Raw genomic sequence first — 21,508 nt, 5'->3', positions numbered from 1 at the left:
GAGACAGGAAATGAGAGACGGGGAGGGATGAGGAAATGACCTCGGGTCGGAATCAAACCCGGGTCCCCGGATTTATGGTATGGCGCCTTATCCACCTGAGCCATGATGCCCTCATATTCAGAGACTTCTGGCTAAAACAGATAATATTAAAATTTCTACAATTAATTGCGTGATTATAAACACTACATGATGACGTTTTTAAAAAGTATCAAAAAACATGGGAATAATTTTATGGAAAATAAGTGGTTGTATAAACGTTTAATAAATGTTGAAAAAAAAACCCTTCGATCTAGCTAAATATTTTTTAGATGTAGATCTAGATAGATAGATAAATCATTAAATGTGTGGCTCTAGTCTCGTAATTATCAAGTATGGTTTGAATAATTTGGATAGACGACCATTCGTCGTTTTATATTTGCTAAAATACACGCCGTTTTGGCCCTGGCATTTTGTTCGCTGGTTCCCTGCGCCTGCGCGACCTACGTCTTTGCGCAGGCGCAGGGACCGGAAGTAGCGCCATTTTGAGCCTGTTGCTGTTGTTGTTTATTTCAACTTTTAACTGATTTTGTGCATTTGCTATGATTACGTTAACTTTAATGTTTTGGTTCTTAGTAGCAAGGCTTCTTTAATAAATTTAGATAAATTTTTAATACTAGTATCTTTATCATTTTTGCTGTTCATGAGGGCTTTATATGTAAATGTGAATATTGTCTATGTAAAAAAACTCTGCTCTCAAATCGGTTTTGTTGAACTTGCAAAGAGGAATGAAATAAACTTAAGTGCAATAACAAAAATGTGTTGTTATATTATAAGTTTAACAGGTATTAACATGCTTCTGGCGGCACAGTGGTGTAGTGGTTAGCGCTGTCGCCTCACAGCAAGAAGGGCCGGGTTCGAGCCCCGTGGCCGGCGAGGGCCTTTCTGTGTGGAGTTTGCACGTTGTCCACGTGGGTTTCCTCCGGGTGTTCCGGTTTCCCCCACAGTCCAAAGAGATGCAGGTTAGGTTAACTGGTGACTCTAAAGTGAGTGTGAATGGTTGTCTGTGTCTATGTGTCAGCCCTGTGATGACCTGGTGACTTGTCCAGGGTGTACCCCGCCTTTTGCCTGCAGTCAGCTGGGATAGGCTCCAGCTTGCCTGTGACCCTGTTGAACAGGATAAAGCAGCTAGAGATAATGAGATGAGATGAGAACATGTTTCTAATAATGTTTCTAAAACATTAAAGAAACATTTTACTATTGTTTTTCAATGGTTTTAAGAAACGTTTATACAATGTTTTAAAAAACGTTTCTGAAACGTTTCCAGAATGTTTTTCAAACGTTTATAAAACGAAAAAATTGTCCACAAATTTTCATTTTATAAACGTTATTTTGTAACGTTTCTGAAACGTTAGCCAAACGTTTATACAACATTATATAAACGTTTTTGTGTTTGCTGGGGAGATGAGATGTCTTTACTGTTGCCCAGTGTTGTCTTTACTATTACTCTACAGGGTAATGGTAAAGACATTATGGCTAATGGTAAAGACAACAACTGGGCATTATTTTTTTCATAATAATAATGATCTCTCTTGCTTTGTGAATTCATGAAATATACTTTTTGTCTATTAAATATATTTACAGGGATTGTAACTAAAATTAATGTATACAATTAAAAAAATGTCTTTACCTTACTCATCACATTTTCTGAGAATGGCACATCAAAGATTATTAATCCTATTTTAATTTTAATTATTTTAAAGTTTGAAATTGAATTTTATTGGCAAACAAATTTTCTAAATCAGCCAATTTAGAAGTGTTAAGGTTGAAATTAGTTGAGAGGTCTAGAATTAGACTTCAGAAATTTCTCTTTGCTTGCTGATACTCAAGATATTCAAGATGGTTTTATTAAAGTTTACTTGTATATTTGGTCCAAATGGCCAAGCCAACACATAAAACTGTTAATAATTTTAAAAAAATTAAAAGCATAAAAACATGTATTTGTCCAATAATGATGGCAATAACAGTAATCTCTAACCAGTTCCGTATTCTTCCACTTCACAATCAGCTACGATTGACTCAGAGCGTGAATCGTTTAATGCAAATTCTTTCAGATTTATGACACGTTCTGCACAGCCATTCTTGTCAGTCTAAAGGAAAAGAAAGTTATTTAAAGAAAATTTATCAAGAACAATGTCACTGAACAACTTTACAGAAAAAGACAAAAATAATCACATCTCAAATTTGTAGGAATCTGTATCAGTCCTTACACACTGGTATTGGATGTTAGTCGCTCGGCATGTAAAGATTCACCCAGTTCATAATTCGATTTGATTCATGATATTAAGTTCACAATTCCATTTTCCCACAGTATTTTTGAACCCCCCCCCCCAAAAAAAACTAAATTAATAAAATTGTATTACCAAAAAAACCCCAACGTTTATTTTCCTATTATTTATTAACTTAAGTCTTTACTTTTGTTACATTTTGTTAATAACTAAGAGTAACTATTTGCCCTCATTTGTACAGGTTGGAATAAAATGTAATAGCATCTTCACCAAAATATTCATTTTATTAAAAATGAAAAACGTTAACAAATATATTTTTTCTTCATAAATGTATGAACATTTTTACTTTGTCCATTTGTTTCTCTTTCTTTATCTTTCAGCAGTCTGCAAAAAGAGAGAGATAGCTCTGATTTCTTGTTAAATCTATTTGTACACAATCACACAACAGCTCTTTCACATTTTACATCTGTTATTTTTTGTGTTGTTGCAGCATTAGATCTGTGTTACTTCTGCCTAAGGTGAAGTCATATGTATTCCCGATTGTTATTGTACATTATTCCACCCTCTGCTGTCTAAAAAACACAATTACAGCAAGGAAAAATGAAGAGATTACACAGCCTGATAATAATCATGTTTCATTTTTTATTTCATCGATCTGATTCATCATAACTTTTGTCATGATTTATCATCGCACAATATATTGTTATAGAAATATTTGATCTTTCTAAAAGGTCCCCTTAACTGACTATGTTAAACAGATTATTGAAAACTAGACTGCCTTTCAGATTTTTCAAGTGTAGGTCATAAAAAGAATTTTCCCGACACCCAATTATTTTTGTTTAGTGGACCAAAAGCTACTGAATTCGAATCACAGGCTTCCAATTTTATTATTATTATCATTATTATTATTATTATTATTATTATTATTATTATCAAATAGAACAATTAATGAATTTCAGGCCATGTGACCCTAAATTTTCGGCTATTTTTTCTGCTTCACCATGACCCAATTCAAGATACTACGTCTTGCATCATGTGGTGGGCTTTCCCCGTTCACGCAAGGCATTGTGGGATACAAATTTTAAACAGGAGAGAAAAATGGAGGATGTGAGTGTGCGAATGAAACGTGAAAGAGTGACTACAGTAATGGAAAGCGAGAAGAAAAGACATTATGTTATATACGAAGGAAAGGAAACGCAGGACCAAACTAATAAATATGAGCGCTCAGCGAGCACCTCGGTGTGATCAGCTGTTCGTTTAGCGACAGAATGATGGAACTGTCAGTGCACGCTCAAAGGTAAACCTGTAGATGGCAGTAATGCAACACTGTGGATGCCAGCTGCCGTAAAACCCAAAAGAAGAAGAAGGTAAGCCTGCGCATGCGCACACGGACTTCCTCTGTCTGCTTGACTGCACGAAGCGAGCGATTTCATGCACATTATTTGCTTTAATCCCCTCAAATTAAATAACTTCCCAGCCACAGAATGGCCTGATATTTTGTGAGATATTACAGAAATAAACAGATATCACAATCACCACATTTCAGACGGAACTAAATTTCACTGATTTTATGAAATCGAAAGGCCGTCTAGCTTTAACGTGAACAAACAATGAACTTCAGCATGAACAGATCATCAATAACATGAAGAAAGTAACCAACCAACACTGTTTACCAGTAGATAAAACTTGTATTACAGAATTGTGTTAGTCATCTTCAGTAAATGTTTCTCCTGGTCTGGGTGGCTTTGGTTATAAATGAATGTTTTGTTGATATTTTGGATTGGATTAAATTTGCATGTGGAAGTGTGTCATGTAATTAGTAAAGGACTATCTCTGGGATTTTTCTAATGTTTGAATCAAGGAAGCATGTCTAAGAAGTGCTCAGTATTTTTTATTGTCTCCCACTGAAACCAAAGAGTCTGAGTTTAAAAATGGAAAACTATAAAATAGACAATATTTAAAAGGATGTGGCAGAGAAGCAACACTTTCAAAGGTTTTTACAGCTTATAAATAGGTTATAGTCATGTGACCTGTGAGTTCTCCCATGTGAAACAGTCGTACTTTCTTACTTATGTGTAAATAAAGGAAAAATAATCCCATCTGAATAGCATTCAAGGGAAACTTAATGTCAGTGTTGAGTATTTCGAAGGAAGGTTCGAGTTACAAAGTATGAAGCACAAACAACTTTCTTTTAATACAAAGGAGTCACTAAGGAAGTGTGATAGTTTCACTTACAAGCATTTTCTCTTGATTAAAAATAAAAATCACTAACCTCCATTTTATACTTCCTACAGATGTTGGGAATCACTTTGTAGCTGTTATGGCAGACAGTGGCCCTCACCGTCCCATTCATCGGCTTCCCGTACGCATATCTGTAGATCGTAGTACAGAAAATATGGCATATGATTTTTATACACTTATAATGACAGGTTTTGGGGTTAAAAATGACTCACTGTAAATTTTTAAAGTGAAACAATCCTAAAATCCAGCATACTGTAATTCCAACATAAATGTTTGAGCTTTGGTTCAGTTTTTCCAGGAATGATTAATCTCTTAAAGTCACACTTACTGCAGTGGGAAGAAACTAAATACAAATACTTCATTACTGTATTTAAGTCGAGTTTTTAATTATCTATACTTTACTTGAGGATTTGTTTTTTTGACAACTTTTTACTTTTACCCCCCACACTGTAACACCAATATCTACTTTCTACTCCTTACATTTTCAAATCAGATTCATTACTTTGGTTTTAATGCATTTGAGGGAACTTATCGATTATATTTATTTTGCAACATTGCGCGCGTTCCCAAAATCAATACTGATTTCAACCTAAATAGGAGGAACAATAACACAGAAAAGATGGCCCCTTGGTGTGTCCATCGATTCATATCCCACATAAAAAGACATAACAAGATGAAAACTATTGATAAGGGGGAGACTCAACCACAGAAAAAAGCCATTTATTGCATAGACCTGAGTGTTTTACTGAAAAATTTGCCACTCATCACTGCCATTTTTCATACGAGCTCCATCCGGGACATGCAGAACCAAAACCGTGACATAAATCTCTATCTGTCACTCGTGAGGAAATCAATTAATTGTTTTGATAAATTTGGGGATTTTTTTCTTTACGTGTTGATATAATAAAAGGAAAATCACATGTCGGCTTGAAGATATGAAGATATGAAAAAACTCACATTTTTCATCCGAAATACATTGTGGATCTGAATAATATATTTAAATAAAATTGCCTGGTGTTGAGTGGTCTATCAGATATATTCCATTCAGCTAGCATGATATTGAATGAGTTGAAGATGAGTAGCTGAATGGAATATATCTGATAGACCATGAAAAAAGCCATTATTATTATTATTATTATTATTATTATACACTCTCTTCATATCAGCATTCTCGAAGGCCAACACTAGCTTGCCAGTGACTCGGTGCTGTTAGGACGGCAGTCCAGTTAGCTTCCAGCCAGTGTAGTGTTAGCGAAGGCCAAAGCTAGCGCAGTCAAGCCAAATATTATTATTGTTATTAATATTATTTCTTTCCCCTGTATAATTTACTTAGTTACTTTTAAAATCAACCTCAACAGCTACACACAACAGAGCGACCTGGCAGCCAAAATTCTATCAAAATCTTCAATTTTTAAAGAAGCAAACCTGGCGGCCATGTTTGTTTACAAATTGTCAGTTGCTCACAGCACAGAAGTTTTACATCTCTGATGTGTGACATCATGTTGTCTTGTTGTTTTCATGTTGTAACAATACTGCACGCTCATTCTCCATTGGGTAGAGTGGCGTAATATACAGTTAGGTCCATATATATTTGGACACTGACACAAATTTTGTTTTTTTTACCTGTTTACTGAAACATATTCAAGTTATAGTTATATAATGGACACAAAGTCCAGACTTTCAGCTTTCATTTGAGGGTATCCACATTAAAATTGGATGAAGGTTTTAGGAGTTTCAGCTCCTTAACATGTGCCACCCTGCTTTTAAAGGGACCAAAAGTAATTGGACAATTGACTCAAAGGCTATTTCATGGGCAGGTGCGGGCAATTCCTTCGTTATGTCATTCTCAATTAAGCAGATAAAAGGCCTGGAGTTGATTTGAGGTGTGGTGCTTGCATTTGGAAGATTTTGCTGTGAAGAAAACATGCGGTCAAAGGAGCTCTCCATGCAGGTGAAACAAGCCATCCTTAAAGGCCCGGTCCCACTGCACTTACGGATGCAAAGAGGATGTAAAACGTAAAAAAATCTTTGCCATCCGTTGGAAAACGCTATGCATCCGTTGTGTACTCATTGCATACGTGCTTCATACGCTCTATCCATCGAGCATCCGTCCACTGTGATTTCATCCGCGCAAAAAGTTTTGAGCTGCACAAAACTTTTAGAACGGATGAACTTTCCGCCGTGTACGATGTAAATCCGCAACATATACGAGCAACAAACGTTCTATGTCCGTTATCATCCGTTAAACGTCTGCTGTATCCTCTCTGCATCCTCTGGGCATCCTCGCAACTCACATCCGCTGCAGCTGAAAACGGAAAAAGGGAGGAAAGATAAGGTACATGAAACGTCTATTCATCGTTAGTAGCACGGAAATAGAAAGGATGTAAGCGTATGCATCTCGTATATAAAGTATTCAAAACGGACAAAGCGTTTATATCTGGGATGTATCTCGTATATTGAGGATGTCTGGAGTATGTCTAGAGTATGTAGAAGGACAACTAGCGGACAATCGGTCTGCATCCGATATACATCCGCGCAACATCCCCTTCGTTTCCGTTAGGCGTACGTGATGCATCCCCTTCATCCGCTATGCATCCACTCTTTCTGCTATGCGTCCGCTTCTCAGTTATCACCGGTAACCCCTTTGGAGCTGTCATCCACTTCCATCCGCTTTCATCCGCTAGGCTTCCTATGAACATGCGTTTAACATCCCCGCTATATACTACCCACGTCCGTTCTTTTCCGTTCTGTTTTCGCAAATTTTCGCAAATATTGTCCATTTCTGGAGCGGATGAAAACGGATAGAGCCACCCCCGAAATTTTGCTCGTCCGCTGTGTCCTTTTTGCATACGTTTTGTGTCCATCGGCCAGTGGGACCGGGCCTTAAGCTGCGAAAACAGAAAAAACCCATCCGAGAAATTGCTACAATATTAGGAGTGGCGAAATCTACAGTTTGGTACATCCTGAGAAAGAAAGAAAGCACTGGTGAACTCATCAATGCAAAAAGACCTGGACATTCACAGAAGACAAAAGTAGTGGATGATTGCAGAATAATTTCCATGGTGAAGAGAAACCCCTTCACAACAGCCAACCAAGTGAACAACACTCTCCAGGAGGTAGGCGTATCAATATCCAAATCTACCATAAAGAGAAGACTGCATGAAAGTAAATACAGAGGGTTCACTGCATGGTGCAAGCCACTCATAAGCCTCAAGAATAAAAAGGCTAGATTGGACTTTGCTAAAAAACATCTAAAAAAAAGCCAGCACAGTTCTGGAAGAACATTCTTTGGACAGATGAAACCAAGATCAACCTCTACCAGAATGATGGAAAGACAAAAGTATGGCGAAGGCGTGGTACAGCTCATGATCCAAAGCATACCACATCATCTGTAAAACACGGCGGAGGCAGTATGATGGCTTGGGCATGCATGGCTGCCAGTGGCACTGGGTCACTAGTGTTTATTGATGATGTGAGACAGGACAGAAGCAGCCGGATGAATTCTGAGGTATTCAGAGACATACTGTGTGCTCAAATCCAGCCAAATGCAGCCAAACTGATTGGTCGGCGTTTCATAATACAGATGGACAATGACCCAAAAGATAAAGCCAAAGCAACCCAGGAGTTTATTAAAGCAAAGAAGTGGAATATTCTTGAATGGCCAAGTCAGTCACCTGATCTCAACCCAATTGAGCATGCATTTGACTTGTTAAAGACTAAACTTCAGACAGAAAGGCCCACAAACAAACAGCAACTGAAAAACTCTGCAGTAAAGGCCTGGCAGAGCATTAAAAAGGAGGAAACACAGTGTCTGGTGATGTCCCAAGACTTCAGGCAGTCATTGCCAACAAAGGGTTTTCAACCAAGTATTAGAAATGAACATTTTATTTACAATTATTTAATTTGTCCAATTACTTTTGAGCCCCTGAAATGAAGGGATTGTGTTTAAAAAATACTTTAGTTCCTCACATTTTTATGCAATCATTTTGTTCAACCGACTGAATTAAAGCTGAAAGTCTGAACTTCAACTGCATCTGAATTGTTTTGTTCACAATTCATTGTGGTCATGTACAGAACCAAAATTAGAAAAATGTTGCCTCTGTCCAAATATTTATGGACCTAACTGTATGTAGGATGCGCGATATACTAACAATATTGCATGCTATCAAACCAAATGAATGAAACCTGCTAGAAGGGAATAGAATAAATTTTTATTCCATCGAAAAAGTGTCCTGTATGTAAAATATATATATTTTTTATATTATGTCATGTTCAGTTAGCTTTGCACAGAAATAGCTGGTGGAAATGTCCTTTAAAGAGCTTTTTTTTTTAAAGTACACTTCATATCCTGTAATTTTGTACTTTTACTTGAGTAAAGTTGAATCAGTATCTCTACATCTACTGGAGTTTTTTTTTACACAAGTAAGTTTACTTCTACTTCAGGAAAGAATGTGTGTACTTTTTTTATTTATTTTTTTTAATGTGTGTGTATTTTTGCCTCTTCTGACATTTAGAGTGCAGACATGACAGTATATTAGCTTTTTTAAAATGTTAAAAGTGTTTGTTTTTTTTTAATCCCAGTCTGGAGTAATGAAGCAGAAGATTATTAAATAGTGAACACTCACTTTGCACACACTTTGAGGATGGCATACGTGTCCAAGATGGTTATTTTTGGAGGCAGCTGGACCGTCACTTCAAATTTTGGCAGAACTGTAACAGATGGTGTAACACAGCGTTAAAATATAGTAGCTGCTAATTTGAACTGTGTTCTTTTGCAAGACATTTTCATCATGTGTAACATACATGTCAAGTTATACGGTTTCCCCATATTTTGTACGGGAAAACGCAATCTTTTGGCTAATATGGCGTACACTGATTTTCATACGGGAAAATTACTGTGGCAGCGGGGGCGTGGTCAAGCATCGGTCTGTGACCGGAGGGCAGAGTCAGGGAAGGTAAGTGGCAGAATCACTGCACCTGATGTTTATTAACATGTGTTTGTGTCTTCCCCAGTGACCGTGCCCTATTTAAAGAGAGAGAGAGAGAGCAGAGGAGGAGAGCTCTCTCCCCAACCAGACGACTTGTATGTGCGTGCGTGCATGGCTGGAGAGTATTGCAACTGAAAAGTGCAAAATAAAAGAGTTTTGTCAACTCAGCTCTGGCCTGCCATCCTTCTGTGCTCCTCCCACTCATACGAACTGTCACAGTGGTGCCGAAACCAGGGATCGGAGCACAGGAAAAGAACAGCCCCATGGAGTCCTCCCCCTTTGTGGACCTGGCCAACACCCTCGCCACGGCCCAGCAGAGCCAGCACCAGGTGCGAGTCGCCCTCAGGAAGGAGCAAGAACAACGGTTCAAGGCCCTGGTGTTGGCGCAGCAGGAAGATCGACAGGCGTTCCGGCACCTCCTCGCATCGGTGGGGTCCACCACTTCCACCGCCGCGGGCCCTTCCCCCCTCACCCTAACTAAGATGGGCCCGCAGGATGACCCCGAGGCCTTCCTCACGCTCTTCGAGCAGGCAGTAGAGGCCTCGGGCTGGCCGGTGGAACAGTGCGCGGCGTGCCTCCTCCCCCTGCTAAGGGGCGAGGCACAGCTGGCCGCGCTACAGCTCCCCGCCAACCGCCGGCTGATCTACACAGACCTCTACAGGGCCATCCTCCAGCGTGTGGGGTGCACCCCCAAACAGCAGCAACAGCGCTTCCGTGCTCTGCTCCTGGAGGAAGTCGGCCGGCTGTTCGCATTTGGCCAGCAACTCCGGGACGCCTGCTGGTGGTGGTTGAGGGCCGACAACTGCGACACCGAGGGAATCATCGATCAGGTGGTACTGGAGCAGTTCATCGCCCGTCTACCGGAAGGGACCGCGGAGTGGGTAGAGTGCCACCGCCCGACATCGCTGGATCAGGCCATCGAGCTGGCAGAGGACCATTTGGCGGCTGTTCTGATGGCAGGACAGCAGACATCCTCTTCTCCCCTCTCCTCTCTCTCTCTCTCTCTCTCTCTCTCTCCTTCTCTCCCCTTCTGTGTCCCGTCCTCGCCCCGTTCCCCCACCGCGGAGATGGGGGCCGGCTCCACGCCAGCCGGCCCGCCGCACCCGCGGTGCCCTCCCGTTTCCCCCTTCTGTGTCTGTCTCTTCCCCCCCTCAGGTGAGTGAGCCCCAGAGTGCCGGTGCAGAGAGGAAGCCCGGGCTGGTTTGCTGGCGCTGTGGGGAGCCGGGCCACCTCCAACAGCAGTGCTCGGCAATGGAGGTGGGCGCAGTGGTTTGGATCCCCGACGCGTCAGGAGCCGCCCTCGATCAGGCCGGAGCGTATCGCATACCGGTGAGTGTCCAAGGGAATACATATCAGTCGTTGGTGGACTCTGGCTGTAATCAGACCTCAATTCACCAAAGCCTGGTGCAAGACGAGGCATTGGGGGGAGCACAGTTAGTGAAGGTGTTGTGTGTGCACGGGGATATTCACAACTACCCTTTAGTGTCGGTCCACATTCTTTTGCGAGGGGAAAAATTTAGAGTAAAGATGGCGGTTAATCCTTGCCTTACCCACTCAATAATTTTGGGGACTGATTGGCTGGGATTTGGGGACCTCTCGCACTGCAAACCTGCCCAATCACACACTTCTTCGGGTTGGCTGGGAGACCTGCTCGCCTCAGTGACCTAAGGACGGCCCTCAGGTTTTGTAGGTGCCGCGGCCAGTCATTACTATAAATAATGATGTCATCCAGGTATGCGGCTGCATAGGTGGCGTGGGGGTGGAGGACCCTATCCATTAGCTGCTGAAATGTAGCAGGCACCTCAAACAGCCCAAAAGGAAGTGTGACAAACTGGTGTAAGTCGAACGGTATGGAAAAGGCCGTTTTTTCTCGGGATAATGGAGTCAAGGGGATCTGCCTATAACCCTTTGTCAAATCCAGTGTCGAGTAAAAGTCTTGGGTACCAAGACCACTGGGCTGCTCCAGTCACTGTGGGACTCCTCGACGATGCCCCTTTCGAGCATGGCCTCGAGTTCTTCCCAAACCACTTTTTTCTTGTGTTTGGGTAGTCTGTAAGGGCGGCTATGCACTACCACCCCCAGGGGCATCTCAATGTGGTGCTCTATGAGGTCGGTGCGGCTGGGCAGGGGCGAGAACACATCCGAAAACTCGGTCTGCAACTGGGCAAGCTCCATGAGTTGGGTTGGGGAGAGGTGGTCTTCACATGGGGACTGGAGAGGTACGCGATGCCAATGGAACCTCTGTTCCCAGGTCCACCTTCTCCGGAACCACCGACACCAATGCCATGGGGACCTCCTCGTTCCAGAGTTTGAGCAGATTGAGGTGGTAAATCTGTAGTGCCCCACCTGTCCATTCGCCTCACCTTGTAGTCAATGTCCCCGACTCACCGTGTGACCTCAAAGGGTCCTTGCCACTTGGCGATCAATTTGGAGCTTGATGTGGGCAACAGTACGAGTACTTTATCTCCCGGTGCGAACTCCCTAAGGCACATACCCCTGTCGTACAGGCGGGTTTGCCGTTCTTGGGCCTGCCGCAAATTCTCCTGGGTTAGGTGTGTGTGTGTGTGGAGTTTTGCACGCAGGTCAATAACGTATTAAATTTCATTTTTACTTGGTGAAGGTCCCTCCTCCCAATTTTCTCACAGCACATCTAGAATGCCGCGCGGCTTACGCCCATATAATAATTTGAATGGGGAGAACCCCGTGGAGTCTTGGGGGACCTCTCGCACTGCAAATAACAAGGGTTCAAGCCATTTATCCCAATTACATGCGTCCTCACTTACGAATTTTTAAATTATATTCTTGAGGGTGAGATTGAATCGTTCAACTAAACCGTCCGTTTGTGGGTGGTACACGCTGGTGCGGATCAGCTTAATCCCTAATAACCCATACAGTTCGTTCAGTGTACGTGACATAAATGAGGTGCCTTGGTCAGTCAGAATCTCTTTCGGGATTCCAACTTGGGAGATGATGCGGAAGAGCGCTTCCGCAATACTGCGTGCTGAGGTATTGCGAAGAGGCACTGCTTCCGGGTATTGCATTGCATAGTCCACCAGAACTAAAATAAAGCGGTACCCTCATGTTCACCGATCTAATGGCCTGACGAGATCCATCCCAATTCTTTCGAATGGGGTCTCAATTAATGGGAGAGGGCTCAAAGGCGCTTTTGGAATGGCCGCTGGATTTACTAACTGGCATTCGCGGCATGCCGTACACCACCAACAGACATTGCCGCGAATCCCTGGCCAATAGAACCGGGCCATTATTCATGCTAGTGTCTTATCCTGCCCTAAGTGTCCAGCTATGGGATTAAAGTGAGCTGCCTGGAATACCAATTCCCGGCGGCTCTTTGGAATCAAAAGCTGTGTGACTTGCTCTTTAGTCTGAGTGTCCTGTGTCACTCGGTATAATCTATCCTCATAATCGAAAAATAGGTGAAGGATGGGTGGCATTTGGCTGGAGTGTTTGACCATTGATTACTCTCACTTGGTCAAATGCATGCCACAGAGTCTCATCTCGTGACTGCTCTAATGGAAAATTCCCCAATAGATTCCCCAATAGAAGGAGGAGGAGCCGGCAGCTCCTCATTCTGACGTGATGATGTAGACGGCTCTGTGACAGCTGCTCCCACCAATGCGACACCGGGACCTCCCCGTGCAGAACTACGGCAGGACCTACTCTTCACTAAATGAGTCATTAATTCCCCAAATCCCGGCCAATCATTCCCCAAAATTATTGAGTGGGTAAGGCGAGGATTAACCGCCGCCTTTACTCTAAATTTTTCCCCTCGAAAAAGAATGTGGACTGACAATAAAGGGTAGTTGTGAACATCCCCGTGCACACACAACACCTTCACCAATTGTGCTCCCCCCAATGCCTCGTCTTGCACCAGGCTTTGGTGGATTGAGGTCTGATTACAGCCAGAGTCCAGCAACGCCTGATATGTATCCCCTTAGACACTCACCGGTATGCGATATGCTCTGGCCCAATCGAGGGCGGCTCCTGGCGTGTCGGGGATCCGAACCACCGTGCCCACCTCCTTTACCGAGCACTGCTGTTGGAGGTGGCCCGGCTCCCCGCAACGCCAGCAAACCGGCCCAGGCTTCCTCTCTGCACTGGTGCTCTGCGGCTCACTCACCTGAGGGGGGGGAGAGACAGACAAAGAAGGGAGAAATGGGAGGGCACCGCGGGTGCGGCGGGCCGGCTGGGGTGGTGCCAGCCCCTGCCTCCGCGGTGGGGGAACAGGGCGAGGATGAGACACAGGAGGGGGAAAGAGAGAGAGAGAGAGAGGGAAGAAAAGGTTGTCTGCTGTCCTGCCGTCGGGACAGCCGCCAAATGGTCCTCCGCCATCTCGATTGCCTGATCCAGCGACGCCGGGCGGTGGCACTGGACCCACTCTGCGGTTCCTGCTGGTAGGCGAGCGATGAACTGCTTCAGTACCACCTGATCAATGATTCCCTCGGCGTCGCGGTTGTGGGCCCTCAACCACCGCCAGCAGGCGTCCCGGAGTTGCTGGCCAAACATGAATGGCCGGCTGACTTCATCCAAGCGCAATACGCGGAAGCGCTGTCGCTGTTGTTCAGGGGCACGCCCCACACACTGGAGGATGGCCCGGTGAAGGTCCGCATAGGCCAGCCAGTGGTCGGCGGGAAGCTGTAGCGCGGCCAGCTGCGCCTCGCCCGTTAACAGGGGGAGGAGGTGCGTCACACAGTGTTCCACCGGCCAGCCCGAGGTCTCTGCTACCTGCTCAAAGAGCGTGAGGAAGGCCTCGGGGTCATCCTGCGGGCCCATCTTCATTAGGGTGAGGGGGGAAGGGCCCGCGGCGGTGGAGGTGGTGGACCCTGCCGACTCGAGGAGGTGCCGGAACGCCTGTCGATCTTCCTGCTGCGCCAGCACCAGGGCCTTGAACCGTTGTTCTTGCTCCTTCTGGAGGGTGACTAGCACCTGGTGCTGGCTATGCTGGGCCGTGGTGAGGGCATGGACCAGGTTGGTGAAAGGGGAGGACTCCATGGGGCTGTTCTTCTTCTGTGCTCCAAATCCTGGGTTTCGGCACCACTGTGACAGTTCGTGGGAGTGGGAGGAGCACAGAAGATGGCAGGCCAAAACTGAGTTTCGTAACTCTTTATTTTTATACACTTTTCAGTGGTCTCTCACAAACATACACACACAGCCAGACACGTGCACACACACATCAGGTGTGTTGTTTGGGAGAGAGCTCTCCTCTGCTCTCGCTCTCTCCTTAAATAGGGCGCGGTCACTGGGGAAGAGACACAAACACACGTTAATCAACATCAGGTGCAGTGATTCTGCCACTTACCTTCCCTGACTCCACCCTCCGGTCACAGACCAATGCTTGACCACGCCCCCGCTGCCACATATGGTAACTGGGATTCCACTTGGGCAACGGGCAGGTGCGTCCCCAAATTAACAAGACAGCAGCAATTGCGGCCTGCCTGAGGCCCAAGACCAAAAAGGGGGTGAGACAGTTCCTGGGGCTGGCTGGCTACTATCGTATGTTTATACCTAATTACTCGGACGTCACCAGCCCGCTGACTGATCTCACTAAAAAGGGGGCACCAGATCCAGTCCAGTGGATGGAGCAATGCCAGCGGGCTTTCTCTGAGGTGAAGGCTGCACTGTGTGGGGGGCCACTGTTACACTCCCCTGACTTTTCTCTCCCCTTTATGTTGCAGATGGATGCGTCGGACAGAGGGCTGGGGGCTGTTTTGTCCCAAGAGGTGGAGGGGGAGGACCGTCCAGTGCTCTATATCAGCAGATAGCTGTCGGTGCGTGAGGGGCGCTACAGCACCATCGAAAAAGAGTGCCTGGCCATCAAGTGGGCGATCCTTGCCCTCCGCTACTACCTGCTGGGACACCCTTTCACCCTCTGTTCGGACCACGCACCCCTCCAGTGGCTCCACCGCATGAAGGATGCCAACATGCGGATCACCCATTGGTATCTGGCACTCCAACCCTTTAACTTCAAGGTGATCCACAGGCTGGGGGCGCAGATGGTTGTGGCAGACTTCCTCTCCCGTCGGGGGGAGGGGGGGAGGTGGTTGCAGGCCAGATGGTCACCCGGCCTGAGTTGGGTTGTGGGGGTATGTGGCAGCGGGGGCGTGGTCAAGCATCGGTCTGTGACCGGAGGGCGGGTCAGGGAAGGTAAGTGGCAGAATCACTGCACCTGATGTTTATTAACGTGTGTTTGTGTGTCTTCCCCAGTGACCGCATCCTATTTAAAGAGAGAGAGCGAGAGAGAGAGAGAGAGAGAGAGAGAGAGAGCAGAGGAGGAGAGCTCTCTCCCCAACCAGACAACTTGTGTGTGTGTGCATGCATGGCTGGAGAGTATTGCAACTGAAAAGTGCAAAATAAAAGAGTTTCGTGAACTCAGTTCTGGCCTGCTGTCCTTCTGTGCTCCTCCCACTCGTACGAACTGTCACAATTACATTTTGTATCAGAGATTTTTTCCATTACTCTGAGAATTTTCTTAGCATCCACCATTTATTTTTCAAACACGCATGCCCAATGAAACGGAGCTATTTTCGATTTATGTGGTTTTATAGTTGCACATGGTTTTCTTGGTCATTTAAGTCCGGCTCAGACTGCCCAGACTTCTGTAACGGCTGCAGAAGTTATGTTCTGCCAATTTCTTGTGGAACACAACATCCCCCCAACTGTGGCAGACCATTTTCTTGCAGCTAGAGAAAAAAAAAAAGTTTCCCAATTCAAAGACTGCACAAGTAAGCATTTGTGGGGTTTTTTTTAAGTTTTTACTGTTTGCATGTAGGAAAGCTTCCTCTATGATCATGATAATTTACGGAGGCGATACTGGGAGTCACCGTTGATACAACGGCAACTGTAGTTACCCGGCAATTTCTGGTTTCACTTCCCTAAACATTTTAATTGCTGATAGACATTATATGTAGACACAGATGACCAACACTCATTACTACCATCAGTTGTCAGTAAACTGGAAAAGTACTGAATGAAGAGTAATGGTGGTAACGACCGTTGGTAACCTGTCTCTAAAATGTGTAGTCGGGGATGGAAGCAATTTAACACCATCTACATGTTTGCCGTGCTCTGATTTTCTTTTATTGACTAGGAAAATAATAGATGTATATAGGGGAAAGGTCTTGGATGTAAAAACTGCTCTGGGTGTTGCCAGGTTTCCAATGCTGAAACAACTTTTTACTGCTTTCCTGTGCCTCCCACAGAGCAATGCAGATAGTGAGAGGGCTTTTTCATTGGTTAGGAAAATTCATACTGAGGACAGAAAAAATACGGCTGCAGACACATGAACTGCACATCTGCAAATTTAAATGAAGTGTGATGAGGAGCTACAACTGCGACCCAAGCAGTGATATTATAGCTCGTGCCAAATCTGCAACATCTTTGTACAGCAAAGAACACTCCAAAAAGGAATAAGATTTAAATTCTTGTTATAAATGACTGGATAGATTTTCAATTTAACTTCAGAATTTATGAATATTTTCACTTATCCTTGTTTACATAATATACTTGATGTGGTTCAGCCATCTTTAGTTGGATCGAACACTGCTTGTGGTATCAATCCTTTTTTCTCAAATGGAACTTTTACTAACCTTCATTTACTGTTTGACATGATTATAATATAATTTATTACATGTAACCTACTATTTTAATTAACATACCTACAACCCCAATTCCAAAAAAGTTGGGACAAAGTACAAATTGTAAATAAAAACAGAATGCAATAATTTACAAATCTCAAAAACTGATATTGTATTCACAATAGAACATAGACAACATATCAAATGTCGAAAGTGAGACATTTTGAAATTTCATGCCAGATATTGGCTCATTTAAAATTTCATGACAGCAACACATCTCAAAAAAGTTGGGACGGGGCAATAAGAAGCTGGAAAAGTTAAAGGTACAAAAATGGAATATTTATTTATATATAAATAAATAAAGAGTAAAACGGTTAAATATCAGATTGCATTTCAAAAATTCTGGAGTGTATTTTTTTTCCTCTTTGCTTTGCTTTTTTTTATCTGATGCAAACCTCTGACAAGAAAAAAAGTACTTTACACATAGTACAAGTCCTGATAATGTTATTTGAATTTAAAACAACATTTATATATATATATATATATATATATATATATATATATATATATATATATATATATATATATATATATATATATATTTTTTTTTTTTTACATTTTTTGAAAATGACAATAATGGTACTAATTTTATTTATTTAAAACTAGTGTGGATCAAATTATCTAAAGAATATTCTAAATTATTATTTGTAATATTTATATTTAAATGTACATTTCATCTCATTACATTTAAACATTAAATTCAAAGCTAAATAAATAAATAATGAAAAGCTAAATAACTTATATTTTTATCACTGTTGATCATAATATTATCAGTAAAATATAGATTAGATATACTGTATTTGGCATTCCAAGGACATTAATAAAGATAAACTGGGCCTGACCGTAGTCCTTGACTTCGAAGTATTGTGTGAACTCGTTGTTGTTCTTGTCCCAGACTGTGATAACATAAACTCCTTCTGTGGCCTCAGAGTTGATGGGATATGACACATCCACAAGACCGCTGGATGTGGGGATATTCAGCCACTGACCAATGATGTTTGAGTTCGGGTCCTCAAATTAAAGCAAACATCCAAACAAATAAATATACAAAATTAATGCATTACTCTTGCATCCTAAAATATGGTCATGAAATTAAAAATGATCATGAATGAGCAAATGTGTTGATATATACTATGTTTCTAGCAGCTTAAAAAAAAGAATGTAAGAGTTTTCAAATTAAATGTTATTTTAAAAGCAAAGTATGTCACGAATACACAAAGTGCCCAGATAGTAAGTGTTGAATCTTTCTCATGGGACATTACCTCCATTTCTATTTTCGGAAACTGAAACAAAAAAGAAAAAGAAGAGCTCTTATAACCACATTAAACATACAGTGAGTGTACATTAGTATGACTTTCTATGAATTCTGCATTCATTAATCATCATAATGCGCTTATAATTCCTTCGAATTTGGTCACAATGCTCTGGAAGCACTTTATAAACGCTAATATAAAATATCATTATACTGTACTTATTAGCTCATTGATGAATGCATTGGCCATTTGCTTCCCTGAAATCCAAACTGGTTTGGTCTTTTTCTGAACATGGTGTCATGAACATCAACATGTAATGTGCTTCCAGAGGCCTTTCGGTCACTTGTGAGCATTAAATGGTCTGTCGTTGTAGTGAATTTCCTGGGACCCCACTCCCGGGGAGATTGGCGACTGTGTTGAAGGCTGTCCATTGTAAACAATCCTTCTCACTGAATGGTGAATTTCACCTCCAGTTCTTTGGAGATGGCCTTATAACCTTTCCCAGATTGATGAGCAGTAAGAATTGCTTCTCTGAGGTCACGGCTGATGATCTTTCTTCTTGGCATGATGTCGGCACACACCTGAGTGCTCCAGAACACCAAACTGCAAAACGTTCTTTTATAGAGGAAGTCAAACTTCCTGATGATTAATTATTAATCTCTTACTGGCTGTGTAAGTATGAAGGATGTACTTATTTTTTTCCCCACCTGATTTCTTAATGTTGATTTACTGTTTTTGGTGAAAAGAATGACTACATATTGAACTCTTTTTTTTTTGTCAGCTGAGTTAATTTATTTACATATTGTTTTTCTCTGAATAAATTTATTTCAATTAAAGGTTGGATTTTTTTTCTTTTTTCAGTGTGAGACAGGGTTGTAGTCGAGTCACTAAAGTTCAAGTCCAATTCCAGTCTCGAGTCCCCAGTGTTCAAGTCCTGGTCAAGTCCAAGTTATTAATAAAATTTCAAGTCAAGTCCACTATTGATCCAAGTCGAGTCTGAGAACAAGGCTCCAACTGCACCATTTGACGGTGTCTGTTTTAACGCCATTAACGTTAGTTTGTTCCTGAACATGACGTATGAACAGGTGAATGTGCTTCTCTTTGTCAGGGAGTGTGAAGTATTCTGTCAGAGATGGTTGGGAGATGGATGTAAGTGCAGAAGGTCTCATCTCATTATCTCTAGCTGCTTTATCGTGTTCTACAGGGTCGCAGGCAAGCTGGAGCCTATCCCAGCTGACTACGGGTGAAAGGCGGGGTACACCCTGGACAAGTCGCCAGGCCATCACAGGGCTGACACATATGCCGCTTTTCCACTACAAACGCGGCTGAGTCGGGCTGAGCCGTGCCGTGCTGAGTCGAGCTGAGCGGGGCTGTTAGAGTTGCATTTCGACTACAACCGCGCTGAACCGTGCTGGCTGGAAGTGGGTGGACACATTGGGTGGAGTTAGCGAAAGCAGGTGGACGTCACGTGATGTCGTTAAGCAGCGCAAACAGTGACATCAGTGAGCTTTTAAGCGGTAGTCTCACAACCCGAATAGTAAACAATAAACATGGAGGACATGGAGTCGTTAGTGTTGCTGGTCTTGGTTCTGTGGCTTGTTGTCACCGACAACGCCAACAGATACTGGCAAGAGCGTATAGATGAGGCGAGGCGCATAAGGCTTCAGAAATTCTCGTAATTCGTAATTATTCTTCTTCCGGGTTTACGGTGTTTACAGATCCCAGCGTGCTCGCGGGGCGTGTGTGGGCATGTGAGGACACTCCTCCTCACCAATCAGTGCACAGGGGAGTGTCTGCTCACGCCCCCAGCCTCACTCGGCTCGCTTTGGCTCGCTTCAGCCCCACTCCAAAACGGTGCGAGTTTTAGGGGCTAAGCAGGGCTGAAGCGAGCCAAGTCGTGCTGTTCTTTGGTAGTCGAAACGCGAGCCGTGTCGGGCTGAAGTGAGCTGAAGCGAGCTGAAAAAGGGTAGTGGAAAAGGGCCAATAGACACAGACAACCATTCACACCTACGGTCAATTTAGAGTCACCAGTTAACCTAACCTGCATGTCTTTGGACTGTGGGGGAAACCGGAGCACCCGGAAGAAACCCACGTGGACACGGGGAGAACATGCAAACTCCGCACAGAAAGGCCCTCGCCGGCCACGGGGCTCGAACCCGGACCTTTCTTGCTGTGAGGTGACAGCGCTAACCACTACACCACCGTGCCGCCCAGTGCAGAAGGTGTGTTTATTAATACAAGTGAAGACGGTAAACAATCCAGAACGGCAGGCAAAATAGTAAAACGGTGAAACAGGTGATAGGTCGAGTGAGGCACAAACAGGCTATCGTAGACTCGGCACAATCAAAGACATGAAACAGGAAATCAGGGATCAGGAAACCAAACAAGGAAATAAGGCTCAGTAATGTGTCAGCAACACAACTCAATGCTTCACAAAGTAAGCGTGTTTTCACAGTTTTTATATCGGCGTGCTGATTGTGCCTTAATTCTGTGCAGGTGCGAGTCATTTACAGCGTGCAAGAGTCCACTTGGTGCGTGCGCTGTCTGGAGTGTGTCCGAGAGTCTATCTGATGCATGCACCAAGGCGCGCAGGTATGACACTCTTACACGAAATTAGTGCAAAAATTAATGTTCATATAAATCTCTTATGCCAAATTATTATAGCATGTCACAAAAAACATAAAAAATCCAAGTCCTCGTCTCCAGTTTACGAGTCCAAATGCAGTTAATGCATGAGTCCGAGTCCAAGTCTGAGTCAGTGCTCAAGTCCAAGCCGAGTCACAAGTCCTTAAAATTAGGGCACGAGTCGGACTCAAGTACTACAAGCCTGGCGTGAGATGAAGCGACTTCACCAAAAGATTGATTTTTTTAAAATCCTTTTTATTAATCTTTTTACACACACACACACACACACACACACACACATGATTGATGGAGGGCGGCACGATGGTGTAGTGGTTAGCGCTGTTGCCTCACAGCAAGAAGGTCCGGGTTCGAGCCCCGAGGCCGGCGAGGGCCTTTCTGTGTGGAGTTTGCATGTTCTCCCCGTGTCCGCGTGGGTTTCCTCCGGGTGCTCCGGTTTCCCCCACAGTCCAAAGACATGCAGGTTA

The 21,508-nt window shown here is 43.5% G+C and overlaps 1 protein-coding gene across 1 annotated transcript in view; it reads right to left on the bottom strand.

Annotated features, from left to right (window-relative positions):
- LOC132892686 (alpha-2-macroglobulin-like) overlaps positions 1–21,508 on the bottom strand; it is a 110,358-nt gene that overhangs the window by 75,462 nt on the left and 13,388 nt on the right. Inside the window, exons 5-9 of the mRNA XM_060930998.1 lie at positions 18,408–18,428; positions 17,988–18,156; positions 9,131–9,215; positions 4,537–4,636; positions 2,015–2,126 (exon numbers count right to left, since the gene is read on the bottom strand). Coding sequence (XP_060786981.1) covers positions 2,015–2,126; positions 4,537–4,636; positions 9,131–9,215; positions 17,988–18,156; positions 18,408–18,428 — 487 coding nt within the window. The remainder of the gene's footprint in view (positions 1–2,014; positions 2,127–4,536; positions 4,637–9,130; positions 9,216–17,987; positions 18,157–18,407; positions 18,429–21,508) is intronic.

The sequence above is a fragment of the Neoarius graeffei genome, chromosome 10, assembly GCF_027579695.1.
Source record: "Neoarius graeffei isolate fNeoGra1 chromosome 10, fNeoGra1.pri, whole genome shotgun sequence".
In the NCBI taxonomy this organism is placed as follows: domain Eukaryota; kingdom Metazoa; phylum Chordata; class Actinopteri; order Siluriformes; family Ariidae; genus Neoarius; species Neoarius graeffei.
The sequence above is the reverse complement of the archived record's forward strand: the minus strand, read 5'-3'. Positions and strand labels throughout refer to the sequence as shown.